This window comes from Primulina huaijiensis, chromosome 1, assembly GCF_012295235.1.
Source record: "Primulina huaijiensis isolate GDHJ02 chromosome 1, ASM1229523v2, whole genome shotgun sequence".
Classification (NCBI taxonomy): Eukaryota; Viridiplantae; Streptophyta; class Magnoliopsida; order Lamiales; family Gesneriaceae; genus Primulina; species Primulina huaijiensis.
Genome location: NC_133306.1, coordinates 4,034,068 through 4,052,751, shown reverse-complemented (window position 1 = coordinate 4,052,751; position 18,684 = coordinate 4,034,068). Strand labels below are relative to the sequence as shown.

Below are 18,684 nucleotides of genomic sequence, written 5' to 3'. Positions count from 1 at the left end.
AGAAGTGAAGCATCCATACATGGGCTAAGTAAGCATGACCCCCCCCCCCCCCCTAATTTTTAATTAAAATTATTATTATACCCTTAATAATTTAATTAATATAATAAATAATATTCAAGTAATCAAGCTCTTGCACGGTTTTAACTACCTGCAGTGTGTATATTCCAGCAATGATTGTTATATTTCAAAACACAAGCTTCTTTCATGCAATGGGTGCATAAGACTCCCTTTATGTTGAATAAGTTAGTTCAATTTTTTTACAAGTTTTTTAATTTCTGTTTAATTACTAAGGGGAAAGAAGAAAAGAAATTGAAGACCAATGATTTAAAGCTACCATTTTACCGCATTACCAAATACAAGTAAATAATAAACTGAAAGGTAAAGATACTTTTACAATGAAAAATCAAAGTTAAGTCTGTCTTATTGTGGTGGTGTGTTTGCATGTCAAAATTTTACATTCAGAAACCTAACAAGGTTTCTGTCTCATTTTATGTACATGTGTTGTTGACAACTAACTAGAATATTATGTGTCCAGGAATGAGAAGCTCACTCTCTCTCTCTCTCTCTCTCTCTCTCTCATCGCTGCTCAAACGGATCTTAGAGGCTCGTCTTGGTGGTGGACAACCTGATTTTGATTCTGATTGTTGTCGAGTGGCATGTACTGAGACATGATAGCCATGATCTCCTTGTCCATATACGACTGTAAAACATACATACACACATGATAACAGTTTGTTAGTTTATTGTACTAAATAAAATATCATATTAATTACTAGTAGATACTTGCCCTCAGTCTGTATCTGTAGAATATGTAACCAGCAACTCCAACACTCAATACTACCGCTATCACCGACAAGGCAATGAATCGCCCCACTTTCGTATTAGTCCTTTCTGTTCATCCATCCAAATATAATTTCCAGTGAGTGGTACTTGAGTTTCTTATAAAAGTAAAAAGGGATTATCGGAGGTTAGCTTTACCAATACAGGTGTCTTGTTCCTTTATGTAGATTTTGCTGATCCCCTTACAGCTGCATTGAAATCCACCCCATGTATTCTTACAGCTGCAGCCATCGCACTGACAGGCCAGGTTTTCCTTGCATTCATCCACATCTGGTGTTGATTAATGGTGCATGTATTATGTATATGATCACAAGTCAGAGATGCATGAACGATCATCCATCAATTCATTTAAAGTTAACAGCTACACACGCGCGCGCACAAACACTATTTTTGTTGAAAGAAGAAGAAAATGACCTTCACATTTGTGACCATCCCCTCTAAAACCAGGAGGACACTTGCAGCCTGATACTTCAGCTTCCTGCAGAGATAGTCAGTGTGAGTCTCAGGGGTTGTATTTAGAAAATTGATCGATAGTTGTCACGAGTTAATGTCGTAATAAATAGTAATGGATTACTATGCAGGCTGAGAATGTGATCCCTTCTTTGGTATCAGACCAGCAACCTCCGTTGTTCATCCAACACCTTCCAGCTCCAACACCTAAACACAACACAAAGGAGGTGATAAGAGCATCACTATGTGTATACGTTTGTATTCGTCTCGCGTGTCTCAAGAACTTAAAAAAACTTGCCTTGACAAGATGAATATCCATCTCCTTGATATTGAACACCATTCACCAAGGGGCACTCACAAACTCTTCCCCTAAATGTGTCCTGTGATATCATCATCACATTATAGTTATAATGCACAGCCATTGCGTGAATAAATCAACTATACAATGCAGAACCGGAATTTTAACTATCAAATTTCAAATTTTCTATGTCATCGTTAAATTCATGTGTCTTATAGTTATAGCCAATTAAAAAGACTAGTATTCTGCTGTAGCAAATTTTTTGCTTTTTTTGACATTTTAGATCCATTTACATTTTAGGAAAAAAATCCCACGAGTAAATAAAAATAGACCGATAAAAATAAACTAAATATTGAATGGAGTATTTTAGTAAGCAAAATTATCCATATCAAATAAATCAAAAATGATTTCTACGGATTCTTCTTTAGCATATAGTATAAACTATTATTATTACACATACATATATAAAGGAGGTGATTATATTATTTCGTGGTTTTTACTCCTCTAATAATTAGCAATTGTGGTGTTCGGTGATGGATCCATTCATACCTTACAGGAAGTGACATTTGATGCTGGATCCTGCCAACACCCACCATTGTTCTCGAGGCACTGATTAGTCTCAATATCTGTTCATCACCGGCAACAATATTTATTATCCCTTGTAATAATTTTTCCTAAAATTCAAATTTTTTCCCCAAAACATGGATCACATCCCTTTCAAAATCTTGTGAATCGAACTGTATGCGCAAAGTGAAATGATAAATTACCTGTGCTCAAACAAATAGGAGGATCAGTGGTCTCCTTAAACCCAGCACATATGGCCTTCAATATTGCGCCGCTCTCCAACTTACCTTTATTAACGATAAGTAATTGTACTTAATAAAGTAAAGCAAGAAAAAAATATAAAAAATGACATTATTTATGAAATCTTTTTGATATATAAGTTTCTGTATTTTGTCTTGTATAAAGACAAAAATTCTAAAAATAAAACCATGTTCATAGAATAAGTGCAAGGAACAAGTAGCAGCCGCCCTGCTTGTATTAGTATACCTCTGTATTGAACATCATTTATGAGCATCGTTGGTAAGATTGTAACATCACCACGCGATCCGTGTCCGACCTGAAGATGTTGCTCTGCTTTCAGGACTTCATTTTCGCTGTCGGCTTCGGTGTCTCCCATGCACTTGTTTATCTTCTCCATTGGGAGATCTGCGTATCATCTTTTTCAGAAGATTGAATATGAGTAAGGATTAATGAATGATGTTAAATGATTACCGAGTGATTTGATGACTTTCTCTGCACATTCTTTGCTGTACTTCTTTTCCTTCATGGAGCACCTGATATGGAAATCAGTGACATAATCCCACCACACCCATGGCCTCTTGCTCTCATTCGCAACTCTGTGCACGCAGAGCTGCCTTAAGTTCTCGAACACGACATCTTTTCCTTCGTACCCCTCCCTGAAATCCTGGTCTGGGTCGGGAGCGCAATATCTCCCTCGATTTATGCACTGAGACTTGCACTGTCTGGTCTCTAGAAAAGGCTCGGGGCAGTACCATGTTATGTAGTGAGGTGTGAATTGTGTGTAACCTCCTTTCTCCAGTATTTGAGCGTGTCCCTTGAAATTCTTGATGAAATCCATCTGTTCATCGCAACGGATTCCACATTCGTCGTTGCTGTTTGTCCACAGCTCGTATTCGACCCTTTGATCTGGATGGGGCATGGACTCCGTCCAGTCTATCTTCAACACCACCTCCTCAGCACCTCTCTTCAGGGCATCCTTGAGTGTGTCGCCGAAGGACCGGTCGATCAAAGCAGAAGGGATTCCGATCTTCTCTATATATTCATTGGCATCGGAGCTCTCCTCAGGAGAATCCATGGTGAGCAGAGGTTCATCTATTATGTCAGCCACTAAAACAGCCGCTGCGCCAGCTTGCTGCCCGTTCCACACCTTCAATGCAAAGTAGCAATCACCACGCTCGAGAAGAAGAATGGTGGGGCGAGAGGAGTTAAATTTGAAGGGCTTGTCGCCATCGAAAGGAGAACATCCCATGGCTTGGGACGATTCAGGATAACGGAGAGTGCCGAACATATATCCACCATAATCAGGAACTCCAAAGTTAGCAATAGCTGCATCGTGCTTTGACCGCAAATCGTAGGGAGACACCAGGCTTACGCTGCTCTTCTCCACCACAAATCTTGCGTCCACATACTGAAACACGGCCAGTATCACCAGCGTCAAGAAAGAAGCCATGTTGAATTCAAGGGCAGTGGGGAAGAAATACAGTATTTGTTAGAGACAACGCGCGGGAGGAAGAAGACTTGGGATTTGATTATTCAAGTCCACGGATTAATAAGTTGCTTGGCTTTACAGCGGGGCGAGGTTAATTGTGACGTTAAGGAAACACACAGCACATGTAATTAAATACCTATGAATTAGCAGAAGGATCGAAAATTAATGTCATCTGCCAATATATTTGTTTAATTGCATTGACTTGGATAATAAATGCGTTTACATATATATACAAAAACCCAGACAAAAAAAAAAGATGAGCGAGTGGAATGGAGGTTTGGTGTAACACGACCGTGAAGTAGGTGAATATTTAATCAATAGTCGGGAGTTATAACTTTTTCTCGAGCGAATATCCGCACATAATTTGTCTAGTGTGATTACACGTTTGTGATAGCAAATTATTCTGTTAGTCTAAATATTTATTTGGTATAGATCGAAAAATAGTGAAAGCGATTTCTCATCTCTTAAAAAATATATAGAGAGTAACCGAATAAACCTAACATTTGAGTTCTATGTTATATTAGGTTCCAAGTGTTTTTCCGCAGAAATGACATCTTGTTGTGGGGCTTCAATTAATGCAACTTGATGATTTTTTTAAAAACCATTAATGCAACTACTCGATGTTGAAAAATCATTAAGCACGACGTGGTAAATTTTTTGTTGGTTAATTAATATCATACGAATCAAATTTATTTAAATATTGAGATCTGATTATTCAAATACTTCATACTAACGACGGGTTGGGAGGAATAATAATCAATCCAAATCAAGAATATTGCTTCATAATCCAGATGAATACAAATCAATCGATCTCTTTTAATTTATAAATTTTTTAATGACTTTAAAAAACGTTTTTTTCTTTAAAAAGTCGGAGCAATTTTATTTCGTTATTTATATAATTTAAATTAAATTGAACTATTATCATATTGTACGCGTTATGACGAGATAAATTTTCCTAAATTTTAATAGCAGACACACGTTGTTTGTGTGTTATATCACAAAAACTCATTTGAGATTGTCTCACAGATTAATTTTATGATACGGAATTCATATTCTGACAAACTTATGAAAAATATTATTTTTATACCAAAAATATTTATTTTCATCCTAGATAAGGATCAGATCAACCCGTTTCACAGATATAACTTCGTAAAATCGTCTAACATGAAACATACTCTTGTTTGATATCGACATGAGACATACTCTTGTTTGATATCGAAATAAAATAATTGTAGCAACACTCATGTGGCTTATCAAATTTATTTTTACCATATTTTTCATTTATTAATGCACACAAAGCTAGGGATGAAATCGAGTCGAGTCGAGCCGAACTCTTGAATGTTTGAGTTTAACTTGTTTATAATCGAGTCGAACTCGAGCTTTATTTAACTAATATATTCATGTTTCACGAGTTTATTCAAGCTTTTATCGAACCTAAACGAGCTTAATGAATATAAATTATAAATTTAAATCTTCATTAAATTCATTAAAAAAAATTACATATTTAAAAAAAATACAACATTCTTATTAAAATTTATAAATTAATTCTAATAAATAAATTTAATAGATTTTTCTATATATTTAATAAGTAATGTGCAAAATCAATAAATCAAATATCAAAATTATTATTTTTTAATCTAATAGATGACTCATGAACTTACTAACGAATATGTTCACGAGCTAACGAGCCGAATATTGTAAAGTTTAAGTTTGGTTCGTTTATCTTAACGAACTTTTATCGAATCGATTTTCGAATAACTTATAAACGATTTTGTTCATTTACATCAGTACATAAAAACAAGTAAGAACCACACTTGACTGAAAACAACAGGTTTAAAAACAACTAAGGAAAAACGATGGTTGCTTAGCTTAGCGTGCAAGTTTGGTAATACTAGCTACCAAATTTTTACACTTTCTTAGTCAATTTTAAATGATGATCTTTAATATTTACTCTTCACTCGTATAAAACGAAAACGGACTTTTGAAAATAGGATTAATAAAAGAAACACGATTAGTATAACTCTGAGCTAGACATTGCAATATACATTGGGTTGGGTTTGTTACGCCTTATATGTTACATCATCAAGGCACGTCAACATCAATATTGTTCAACAATCATATAACAATAAGACTGAAGAAATTGAATTTTCTTTACGACTTAAGTCCCTAAAATAATAGCGAATAAAAAAAAATATGAATGCGAAAGCGTTTTATAACTTTATTCAAATAACGGAAATTCAACGACTGGTCTTAATTGAGGAGTGATTCATCACCATCCCCACAAATACTCGTGTTCTTCTTCTTCAATTGTTCATCGTCATTATCTAAGGATGAGTGTCAATGGTTAGTATTTTATGAAATACTCAGTAAGTGAGTGTCGTTTGAGATATATAACAACATATATATTCGTAAATTTTTACCTATTAAAGTAACAAACATTTCATACTCGTTCGGATTTGTTTGACCTATTAGACCCATCACATAAACTATTCGTAAATTTTTATAATTTATTATTATTATGACGTTGAAACCTGCAATCACTATCTTTCGATACTCATTGTATAAACCTCTAGACTAATACAATGTGGTCTGCAAACTAATTTAGTCATGTAAATCATATTGGACGAGCCATATATGACAAATTCGTCTGAAAAAGTATTGATACGAAGAATTAAACTCCTCATCATTAACTAAAAATTCACGTATATACTCCACGAATTCTGACATTCTTAAAGACTTTTGATAGTTTTTAAATACTTTTCATAAAGTTCTTATTCCTTACCTAACAAAATAAGACAGCTTGATACATCTCTCGCTGAATGGCGTTGGATCCAATAAATCCCACGGCAAGTTTTCTTTTGCATCTCGACCACACTCCTTTTACCAATATTATACATATCCTTGGTATTAATTAATGAGTGGGTCTCATGTGAGACCGTCTCACGGATCTTAATCTGTGAGACAGGTCAACCCTACCCATATTCACAATAAAAAGTAATACTCTTAGCATAAAAAGTTATATTTTTTCATGGATAACCCAAATAATAGATCTGTCTCACAAATACGACCCGTGAGACCGTCTCACACAAGTTTTTGCCTTAATTAATTGTGATAGTAAAAACCAAACACACGAGGATTAATTAAATGTTGGTACTCAACTACGACGCACGATATCCTTATATTACTTTTTAATTTTGGTCAGACATGCGGAAACTGTTATTTAAATAACACATTGTTGTGGTGGTGACTATGAAATTTCTTTACTGTTTTTTTATTTGAAAAGAAAATTTCTTGGTTTTTTTTATATGTACTATGAAAATCAAACAATCTTGATTTGAATTTGGGTAACTAGCATATTATTTTGCCCAATCACATTAGTCCAATTATTTAATGAAGGCCCAGCCCATCTATTCGGGTTACGGCCCAGACCATCCCAATCATCCTCTACGTCCTGGCTCTCACCCTCTCCCCGTCTCGTACTCTGCTGTTGTTCACTGCTGCTACTGCTAGGGCTTTGGGTCTCAGCAACATCCAATTTTCTATTCACTATGCCAATGCGTGTTTGAGTACAGATTGAAGGTATCCTATTTTAATCTCTATGTATTGAATGTTCGGTGATTTTTGTTTGATGTTCATTTCACCACGTTTTTTAAATCTTCTAAGAACTGTTTGTTTCTGATATATATGTAGGTTCTTCGTTTCTAGAATCTATTACCATTTCATAGTGTCAGTGATCAACTGGGTGTGATGCGGGGATTCATTTCCTACTGAGGACTATTATATATATATATGTGTGTGTGTCTACATTTGTTCACTACTTTTTTGTGATTAAAACGAGATGGTGGGCAGTGCAACACTTTTTGTTTCAACAAGCTCGCAAGTGTTGTCTCCATGTTCTATCACCAACGCTTCAGGGAGCGGTTCGTTGAATTTGTTCCCCTGTTCAACAGCTAATCTGAGGCGTAAGGGGAAGAAACCATTTGTTATCAAAGGTTCTGCCGAACAAAATGTGTCGTCTTCTGGAACAAATAGCCCTCGCTCAGTGATCATCAACTTCACCCGGGCCATGTGGAGTCAAACTTTGAGACCCTTGAGTGATTTCGGTTTCGGTAGAAAAAGTGTATGGGAAGGTGGTGTCGGGTTGTTTCTTGTTTCAGGTACGGTTCTGTTTGTGCTTAGCTTGGCTTGGTTAAGGGGGTTCCAATTGCGATCCAAGTTCAGGAAGTATTTGGCGGTTTTTGAGTTTGATCAGGCTAGTGGCATTTGCACCGGAACGTCAGTTAGGATTCGAGGGATAAATGTTGGCACGGTGGTGTCTGTCAATCCATCATTGCGGAGTATTGAAGCTGTGGTTGAAGTGAGGCAAACTTTCTACTTATTCTACACACAGGGCTTCAATGCTTGCAGTGATATGATTATTTGTCATGATTTTCCTTTCTGACTTTTTTTATTAAAAAAAATTCAGGTTGAAGATGATAAAGTTGTAATACCGCGGAATTCATTGATTGAAGTCAATCAGTCTGGTCTGCTGATGGAAACTCTTATTGATATCACCCCTCGAGAACCCATTCCAACACCTTCTGCCGGGCCTCTAGACTTGGGTTGTGTTAAAGAGGGATTAATTGTATGTGATAGACAAAAGATAAAGGGACACCAAGGGGTGAGTTTGGATGCATTGGTTGGAATCTTTACTCGCATTGGACGTGAAATGGAAGACATTGGCGTAACAAATGCCTATGCGTTAGCTGAGCGAGTTTCTGCGGTGATTGAAGAAGCACAACCACTGCTTAGAAAGGTTTGATCTGCCCGGTCTTATGTTATTAGTCAATTTGTTTTTCTCTGGAATTGACTGTTTTTAGTTAGATTTATTGTATAATCAGTTACAAAATTATCTTGATTTTTCCCCAATATTAGTGAACTCATTCCCACAAATTGAGTTATAATTCAGTATTTCAGTTATTTCCATCTATAAAATGAAAATGTATGTATTTTCCCCAGCGCTACTCTGATTCTATATTTGAGTCATTCAGATGTGGCTTTTTCGACTTAATTGCTATACGAGTCTCTATTGATTGTCTTATTACTTCATTTAGTAAATTTTAACCAAACGAACTTGCAACTTTTGAATAATTCTGTTTAGTTATCGTTATCTTGCTTCCTTTAAATAAATTTAATAGGTACTTCGCAGCATTATAGTTTGAATATATTCTCATGCAAAATTCTATTTTTGATATAGTGACTTCTCAGATGACAGCCATGGCTGAAGATATTGAACCTTTACTGGCTGAAGTTAATAGTAGTGGTTTGCTGAAGGAAGTTGAGAATTTAACCAAAAGCCTTGCACGAGTTTCTGAGGATGTGAGGTAAGTAATATATCGAGACACCAAATCTTGATGCCAGTATATTCATATGTAAACGTATGCTTTCTTATGCCTCACAGACTTGAATTAATAGTCATCATGATACACATTATTCGATGAGCGAAGAAAGCTACAGAAAATAATAAACTTTTGAATTGTAAGAATTTTCTTTAGTACAAAAGAACGTAGTTCGATGTTATGTTGCTTTCTCTATTTACCATCTCTTTTATGTTGAACTTGGTACCGGGGCAAGATACTCAGAAATTTACGCCCTAAGTATCGCAAATATTGAAAAGCGACCTGGATATTTTTCTCTTCAACAGTAGATCTGGTGGTGAGCAGCAACCACACTTTTAAATATCTTCTGATTACCTATCTGTCGTGGTCACTGATTGATTTTGCATTGATTTCATGTATTTTATTTGTGGGCATGATTATGAAAATTGTTTGTTACTTTGCAACAGAAGACAAAACGGATTATATGTGTTTCTATGTGCATTCCCTTTTATATTGGATACGAAATGTTGTAAGATAGTTTCAGACCATTTTTTGCTTGAAATTGAACGATTCAATTTATTTTTCCATGTTCGTTGTTCAACTTGGGAAGTATTAGAAATTAAAATATATTTTGGAATCAGTTTGATGTTATGAAAACTAGGATATATCTTCTATATATTTTTATAGTAGTTTAGTCGATAAAAAATCTCAGTTATTTTCCCTAATGCATTTTCTTTCTTACGTTTAGAGATGAGTATTCTATGTTAGAGTGAAAATTCCTATTTATTTTATCCCTAATAATTTTTTGTACTTAATACAGAGATGATGTTTTATTCTATATTAAGAGCTATCTGTAAAAGTGTTTAGTTCTGGGCACATGTTCGGTAGATGTAGGTCTTTAGATCCTAAGCATGTAAATATTGCATTGTGTGCTGTGCTATCTTACTTTAGGATTGACCTCCTTTTTCAAGTGTTCAGCATCTACTATTGCGCATCCTCTTCCGGTTTCCTTGAAAGGAACAGCTTCATCTATATCTTTCTGCTTTTAAAACTCTTGAGATTAAAAACATAAGAGTACGATTTCGCGAAATCGTAAGAGCAGTAATGCAATGATTTTAATAATTTGTCTTACTTCCCGTGTGTTTTGAACTCGTGACATAAGCAATCAATGTTTGAATGTAATCAATTTTTAGAAATCTCCCATCAAAATTTTAACAAACGAATGGGAGAATAGGAGATCTCTTTCCCTGCAGTCTTGCTAATTCTGATGACGAAGTTCCTGTCAATCATGTTTTGGCACAAAACGTCGGGGGTTAAATTGAATCAGGATATTAGAAATATATCCATGGAAAAGTTTTACTTTCTCATTGGTTTTCTTGTTCCGTAAAAGCTATAATGCTGTGATAGTTATGTAACATAAACTTGAATTAAACTTCATCAACAGTTCCCATGAATCCGCGATTTTACATTCTGTTATCTACCAATCGATGGAATGGATTAATTGATGTACAAAGTTCCATCTGATAATTGGAGTATCGAAGTTACTAAATTTTCGGCCAAAATAGAATGTTATCATTTGACTCATTTCGACTTGAATCACGTTTCCCTTCTTGTATGAAAATTGACTAATGGAGCTTTATGTTTGAACTTTGCAGAATGGTGCATTCATCGATTATGACTCCGGAAAACAAGGAACTAATTCAGAAGTCTATTTATACCTTAATTTTCACTCTAAAGAACATTGAGGTATGATCCAAGTGGTTGTTAACCCTCTTAGTATCAGACAATATTTAAATGATGCTAGGTTTCATATCATCTTCATTATCAATCAATATGCAGAATATAAGCTCGGATGTATTGGGATTCACTGGGGATGAAGCCACACGAAGGAACTTGAAGTTGCTCATTAAGTCACTCAGCAGGCTGCTGTGATCCAAGAAAAGAAAAAAAAAATTGCGGAACATAATTTTGTGGATCCAAAGTTATTTGCAAGGAATTACGAGAATTCTTGTTTAACAGATGATCAATTTTCAAGAATCATTGGATAGATTGAGATTACTTTGCCTTTGAATATTCAGTTGATTTGATTAAGTTGCAAACTTTGAATAGGAACTTTATTCCAAATAAATTAAGGTTCTTTTGGAGAAAAGCTCTCTCAAAGCCTTATTCGTCCAGTCCTTTCGTGACCATCGGTGCTACTATACCTAAACAGAAAACTCCATATATTGCATGCATATATTGCTATTTTCAAGACAGTTTTACCATTCCTTGAAAAAATAGTTAGACATTCATTTAGTAAATCCAACTGATCAATTCACAAGAATTAATTAGCATGGTATGTGTGTTCTTTTGCGTGGGCTTATGGGTGAAAACAAGAAAGTGGGATTTTTAAACTTAATTCTGTGTAATATTGAGTCGGCTTGTAACACAAAATTGAATAATTTCTTATTCAAATTTAAGTGTGATTTCAAAGAATTTAATTAATAATTACTCAAATAATACTTTAATTTTATTTAATTTTTATTTAAATTTTAAATGTATGTATCTATGAAAATTAGGTATATGTTTTTTCTTTTACAATAAAAAAGACAAATCACAATAATAGTGATGGTAATGATGGAAACAGTGGTAGTGTTGTAGGGTAGCGTCAACGAATGATTAGTGATTCCTTGTTCAACGAATGATTAGTCATTCAATCATTCCCAGGGCTGGGATAGGAATATCATATATAAGACTCTAATTTTTATTGTTTTATCAAAAAATATAGTTTTTGATAATGATATAATTCAAATTTCTTAAAATCATACAATAACTTAAACGTCATTGTTCGATCGTTCTACTGAATAGAGACAATTATCACATACAACAATATCTTTCTGAGTAATTATATTCCTTGCAATCAATGAGAAATCGAATACACGACATTATCTTTAATACCAATTGTAAGGCTAAGTGCTTCCTATTTTACTGAAAGTTATAACGAAAGATAACAGTACAACTTAAATTTTTTTAAATCGTACATCAGCCATAATGTCATGGCTCCATCGTTCTACACAATTTAAAAAATATAAAAATTTCTAACTTAAAATATAAAAATTTCTTGCGAATTAAACTAGAAAAGGGGATCCTTCCAACTTTACTTCCTTATGGCTCATACTACTAACTTCATCTGTTAATGTAACTAATTTAAAAAATTTCATATTGCAGTATTTCTAAAAAATAAATTGGTTTGGACAACACAAATTTTTTAGCGATCATTTATTTTCTAGATGTTAAAACTGTGTTTGAGTCGCAGATTTATTGAGACTAGTTAATTTTTTTAAAAAAAAAATGACTGAAATGAATGCTTAAAATTTCTCAATAAAAAATACCCAAACTTAGAAGATGTAATTTCATTAGCCTAAACAGGTTATCACCATCTCTATTGGAGAGAGTTGTAAAATAGAATCAGCACAACAGAGATCCCGATAATGACCGGAAATGCCGAAACCAAGTAAAGAGCTCCGAATCCCTGCGACAAGTATATTTGATTCCAGTCAGTTCCGAGATTTATTGTAAAAAAGTTCGTGAAAATTTTTGTCGCAGACGAGGCATCAATATATACTGTTAAAACACAGATATGATATGTTTATGGCAAATTGTTTAAGACCAGTGATGTCCATGGAATTGCCCCGTGTGACTCCAACGATCATTGCCATGCTACGGACCAGAAATGTTCTATGAAGCAGTAACAGCCTAGCCCACATGGACTAGATGTTTTAATATTGGGCAAGAAAAAACAAACCTACCACTGCAGCTGGCACTTTCAAATCCTCTGTTTCAGCATTTTCAAACTCAGCAGCTGAATCCCAATCTATATTTAGCCTCTTAGAAGCCTCTTTCACATCCACACCAGTGTCTGTAACTTTTGCATATAAAGATTTTCCAGGTTTTTTCTTTGGTGCTTCAACCTACCAACAAATCATGGAAAATAAAGACTTAACTATTTATAATTGATCCAATTCATGGTTTTATGACCATGAAGATCTAAAAATATGATTAGAAGCAGTTAAATCTGACTTTGAGAATTTCTTTTAAAGAGAGTTATCATCCAAATCATTGAACAAAAATAAAATAATATAAAATGACATGTACAGAACAGAGTAGTAGCTAATGTTGAGATCATGGGAGGCGATACAGGAGTTTACTAACATACAAAATCGAGTCTAGAAAAAGAATAAGATATTTTACTTGATGTCATACACATGATCGAAATTGAAAAATATGAAATAACTGGGTTTTAAGTGACCACAGATTTTACTTCGGAAGTTCAAAGGGAATTTTGACAGGTTAGTTCAGATGGCTATGCTATATTGCAGTGGCTGTTTGACCATTAATTAAAATAAAAAATACACAGGAAAGTAAGTAAAATGAGAATCAAGAGAAACAGTCAAAGTTTAGATTAGGGAAAAAAATAATGATATCAATGCAAACTGTTAAGGCTTGAGGAAGTGGATAGAGATACAAATTATAGACGAGATTAATTTAATGGAAAATGGCTAAGCAAATTCAAACACATATAACATGGAGAAGGGATAGAAACATGCAGTCAACCCCAATTTGATAGAAATTGAGAAAGTATGATGATAACACTGAAGCTTCTACCATAGATTGACAAATTTAGATTCTACGTAAGACACAACTGTTGAGCAGTTCAGAATCACTTAAAGTTGCCAGTTACCTCCAAATCAGGCCACTGAATCATTTCCTCAGCTAGCATTTGCAAAGCAAGACGATTTTTTGGAATTTTTCCTTCATTTACCTAGAATACAATTAAATCCATGTAAAGACTCAAACTCAGGCATATGCACAACTCGAGTACAGAGGATTACCAATTCAAATGACCTTCCATGACACATAAATACATACAAGGGTTGGTAAAAAAAAAAAAAGAAGAAGAAGAAGAACCGATACCGAAGCACAATCGATCTACCTTAATTTGCCTGGTTGCACAACCATATATAGTGTGTATTAAAAAAAATTTAAACTACTTCACCTACACGTTCACCAGTGCCGAGAAAAGGAAGCAGGGATAATAGATGCATAAATTGTTTTTTGTGTGTGTCCGCAAAAGGATACTAACTTTTAAGTAAAACAATGCCTATAAATCATATGATCTAAAAAGAAAAGAAAGTAAACATACTCCAGATAACTTTCCTGCATCACAAAAATAACAAAACATTATTTCATGATCACAGAAATTTCGTACGTTAAATTCGATAAATGAAAACTCCAAGTCCCGAGCCGCCTGAAGCAAGATTTTCTGCATAGCTGAACCCGGATTTTATTTTCGTGACAGATGAAAATAAGCTAGCTAGCTCATTTGACCGAAAAGGGTCACGAACGCAAGACATACACCCACCCCGTTATCCAAGAGAGAGAAAGCAGTAGGGAATACCAGGACATAGAAACTCAAAGGCGAAGATACCTGCACTAAAACATCTGCCAGTTCATCCCTGGTTGGCGCATTTTCGTCATCAATGCCCAGCAGACGCCTCCGCTCAACATCTCTGGGATCTTCTATCATAATAGTCAATTTAACCTTGAAGAGTAATACCATTTCGGATTTAAAAAAATATATTCGAAATTGGCTGGGCAAGAAGAGGAAGAGGGTTCAAACGAAAAATTCAGGAGCCAATCAACGCAGACAAACCCGAGATTTCGAAAATATTAATTAACATTGAGAAGACGAAGTGAAGCCACGACGATTAAGGGTGGTAAACTAAAAAAGAAGTGGAAAAGAAATCTAACCTCGTTGAAGAGCATGTCCCTGTTTTTCCTGAGAAGCTCCAAAACCTAAACGGAGAAATCCGTAAGTCAAAGCAAGTAAACATTTGTTTGAGTTAATTGATTAGAAAGAAGAATTGCCATAACTGATTTAATTCTGGAGACATATTCAAGGTCCTGAGGATCTGGGTCGCCATCTTCTTCGGTTTGTTCTTCGGCGGGTGCAGAAGTGGAGAAGGTATCTTCCTTATTGACGAAGACCAACCCAGAAATGGAGCGATTTCTGCGCCTGGAGCCACCTATGCTTCTTCTGTTAAAGGGGAGGTTAAACAAACGCACGGGCGAGCTTCTTTGGTTGAAACTTGACGCCACCGTCAGCGACGGCGGACGCGACACACCGTAGACCCCCATTGATGTCGTAATCCCGACACTAAAAAAACAAAATTTGGAATTTTGTGAGATAGATATAAAATTATTATTTTTTATATTAAAAATATTATTTTTTATTATGAATATTAGTGTGATTGACCTATTTCACAGATAAAAATTCACTTACTACTTGGTATCATCCATCATCACGATGTCAATTCCTCATCGACATTTTTTTATAAAACATTAGATTTCAAAACTGAAATGACATCCCAAAATTAGAATATGTGTGTCAAATAATCTATACACGACTCAATCTTTGACATCTCATGCAACCACATTCAAATTAAAAGTTGAACGGCTGTTTTAGACATTAAATAAATAGATCAAACAATTAATGAAGAAGACTTAAATATTCATGTATAGATGATAGATTATGTCACCACAAAAGATGACTAGCTAAGAGTTTTTAGACGTAGTCCGTATCATAGTTATAATTTGATTCGTCTTGAGATTAATTAAATATTCGTCGAATCATTACTCTTTAAAAATGTTATTTACAAATTTCATCTCTTTTTTCCTCTTGATGAACATGTTGTTCACAATACACTAACAATTTATTTACATCTATTCATTGGATGTATAATTTATATATGTTTTATTATCTAACATATGAGTATCACCGAAGAGAGATCGCTTTCAAAAATCTTTTAATTTTAGTATATTTAAAGATTAATAAATCGTCTCAACTGAAAAAAATATCATATAACTTTTTGATAATATTACAATTTTTTCATACATGTTACTCTTTTTATAATTTTAGTGAGATCTTAAAATTTTACCAGACACTTTACTAAACAAATTCCGCTCACAATTGCTTGCAGTAATTGATGAATGATAGTGAATAGAGAATTTTTTATGATACAATATAATATTACATAAACTGATATAATAATTAATGGTTTTTTGTAAGATAGAATAATATATGGCTTTATATGATCAAACCACTGATATCTCTCACAGTGCGACAATTCCTGCAACAGTTCTTATTAAAAATATTAAGTTTCATTTCATTATGGCAGATTTCGTGCGACTCCCAAAGAAAGTTTGAAACAAAGCGAAGGAAGAGATGAAAAAAGTTGAAAGGCTGCTTTTGACATTAGAAAATAGATAGTATTGAACCTAAATATTAATTCATGTGTAGAAAGATACATTGCATGACAAACGATGAATATTTCATATAGGTAGGTAGACAGTCTTATTTCGTCGGATCATTACTGGATTGATTGCTTGGTATTTTGTGGTTCTTGACATACATGCCGTAGAGATAGGAGCAGAAACCCCAAACGCACAGCACTGTCGAAACCGCCTTCATTCCGCCGAACTTATCCCCGTACACGATCACGCCACCCATGATGTTCGCGCCCAGCAGCGCCGTCATGCATATCCCTCCCGTCAAAGACGTCGTCAAGAACACCATTCCCGCTGTCCCTACGAAGCATAATTGCCATGCGATCAAGCTCGATGCAATGGTCAACCAGTATGCGGTGGAACCTTTATCGAACACCATTGTGCTCTCAACTTTCATCACCGAAAATCCACCATGTGACGCACCCATGCCTACAGTTGCTAACACCGTCGCCGCCAGTTCCATCACCAGCTGCATCTCCAGCACCATACCATAGCAGTCCACCTTCCTGTATATTAGCTCCATCACCGGGAGATACAAAGCGAACAGCAATCCTGCACCTATAGTTGACAGGAATCCCACCAAGTATTCGGAACGAGTCAAACCAGGGGGTTTGTCGTGGCTGGAACCCAAGCCTACAAGCACCGAGCTAAGAGTCAAAAGTAGGACGCAATTGAGGTTTGTGAAGGTCGCTTTTTGTTTCACTAAAATCATAGAGAGTACGAGATTGAAAGCCAGTTGAGAAGACAGGACAAGAGAGGATGTAGACACGGGTAGATATGAAGTCCCCCAAGAAAAGAGAAGGTTGTTGAGACCCATAAAGACACCCACAATGATGGACAGAAGAAAAATCTTCAGAGTGAATCCAGAGAAAGGTCTCCTCCGAGAAGATTTCAAAAGATAGTAAGGGAGACATATTGGAAGCAGCAGGATAGGAAAACCGGCTGACTGAACCCATGTTGAGACCCATCTGCTGGAACCTTTGTGAATGAAATAGAACTTGGAGATTAGGCTTGAAGAAACCGAACCCACAAACAGACACGCGTAATTTATCAGTAGCAGAAGAGTGTGGTGGGCATTAGCAGTTCCCCCTAGCGCTTCAGGCACTGTTTCTTGGATCTTGATTATCACTGCATGATCTGATTCAACTTCTACTTTACTTATTTCATTATTAATCGGAGATAGTTGTATTCCTTCTTTATCTGGTGGTGGTGGTGGTGTCTCCAGTGAAGTTTGGCCGGGTATGGACATGGTCAGGTATTCAATCAAATAACGTTGTTCTGCATGTCCTCGCAAAAAAATATAAAAAAGAAGAAAGGAAATAGAAAGCGTTGCAGTTGAGTCAGAGTCAATATTAATTCATGGGAACATCATGAACAAGACCATGCATAAGAAAGTTACATATATGCACGAGAAGTCCAAAGCCAAAGCATGGAATTTAATGTTAAGTGAAAACTAAAAAAATCCAAACAGAACCCATCGAGTCAAACAAGATGGAGTTATTATTATAATTTTGTTCAGACAAAAGAAAGAAACAGAAGGGAAAATTAATTAGTTCAATAATAATTTAATTGACATCTCGGAAAACGTTAAGAATCGAACCTTGTTCCTTTTTTTTTTCAGTTTGTCTTTCTCGAATTTTAGTGAAAAGGTTCACTCTCANATGGCCAAACAGAAGGAACGAGTGAGTAGAATGCTTGACAAGTTCTAAACAGCAAGGAGCATATAGCCATGCACCAGGACAAATGGCATCCGTACGTTAAATACCGAAAGAGTAAATGTATCCGAAACTATTCAGAAGTATATATCCAAATTTCGGAATTTCCCATTAATTACTCGTAAAATAATTGTTGGAACTACAAAATATTTTTTTCGATCAAATGGAAATACACCGAAAACGATTATATAATCTCATAAATTACAATAAAAAAATATGAATATAAATTCATGATGAATTTAAACAAAATTATTTTATAGAAAAACTAACATCTCGTAACTTTCCTTCTTTCCTTGAATCCGAGATGTACAGAAACCACGACAATCCATTATGTGTTTTTTTGCAGGGAAAACGCAGAGAAGACTTGTTTTCTCTCTTGTAGGGATAGATTGTAGAATATATATA

At 35.0% G+C, this 18,684-nt stretch overlaps 4 protein-coding genes across 4 annotated transcripts; 1 reads left to right on the top strand and 3 right to left on the bottom strand.

Moving 5' to 3' along the window:
- Window positions 1-320: 320 nt before the first annotated feature.
- LOC140978385 (vacuolar-sorting receptor 6-like) lies at window positions 321-4,065 on the bottom strand. The gene is made up of 10 exons (XM_073443369.1): window positions 2,864-4,065; window positions 2,639-2,797; window positions 2,356-2,439; window positions 2,138-2,214; window positions 1,589-1,670; window positions 1,415-1,497; window positions 1,255-1,318; window positions 979-1,110; window positions 788-891; window positions 321-700 (listed from the first exon to the last, which is right to left on the bottom strand). Exons 1-10 carry the CDS (start codon window positions 3,840-3,842, stop codon window positions 587-589), a joined length of 1,878 nt encoding a protein of 625 aa, XP_073299470.1. The 5' UTR covers window positions 3,843-4,065; the 3' UTR covers window positions 321-586.
- A 3,232-nt stretch (window positions 4,066-7,297) lies between these two features.
- Window positions 7,298-11,392, top strand: LOC140978379 (protein TRIGALACTOSYLDIACYLGLYCEROL 2, chloroplastic-like). Its single transcript, XM_073443359.1, has 6 exons — window positions 7,298-7,460; window positions 7,572-8,238; window positions 8,347-8,676; window positions 9,129-9,244; window positions 10,894-10,984; window positions 11,078-11,392. The coding sequence occupies exons 2-6, from the start codon at window positions 7,720-7,722 to the stop codon at window positions 11,168-11,170; spliced, it is 1,149 nt and encodes a 382-aa protein (XP_073299460.1). The 5' UTR covers window positions 7,298-7,460; window positions 7,572-7,719; the 3' UTR covers window positions 11,171-11,392.
- Window positions 11,393-12,573: 1,181 nt separating this feature from the next.
- On the bottom strand, window positions 12,574-15,445 carry LOC140978394 (ycf3-interacting protein 1, chloroplastic). The gene is made up of 6 exons (XM_073443379.1): window positions 15,152-15,445; window positions 15,029-15,073; window positions 14,706-14,819; window positions 13,959-14,039; window positions 13,027-13,188; window positions 12,574-12,749 (listed from the first exon to the last, which is right to left on the bottom strand). Exons 1-6 carry the CDS (start codon window positions 15,413-15,415, stop codon window positions 12,660-12,662), a joined length of 756 nt encoding a protein of 251 aa, XP_073299480.1. The 5' UTR covers window positions 15,416-15,445; the 3' UTR covers window positions 12,574-12,659.
- A 1,023-nt stretch (window positions 15,446-16,468) lies between these two features.
- Window positions 16,469-18,654, bottom strand: LOC140983976 (probable purine permease 4). The gene is made up of 2 exons (XM_073451144.1): window positions 18,550-18,654; window positions 16,469-17,842 (listed from the first exon to the last, which is right to left on the bottom strand). The coding sequence occupies exon 2, from the start codon at window positions 17,811-17,813 to the stop codon at window positions 16,632-16,634; it is 1,182 nt and encodes a 393-aa protein (XP_073307245.1). The 5' UTR covers window positions 17,814-17,842; window positions 18,550-18,654; the 3' UTR covers window positions 16,469-16,631.
- Window positions 18,655-18,684: the final 30 nt, after the last annotated feature.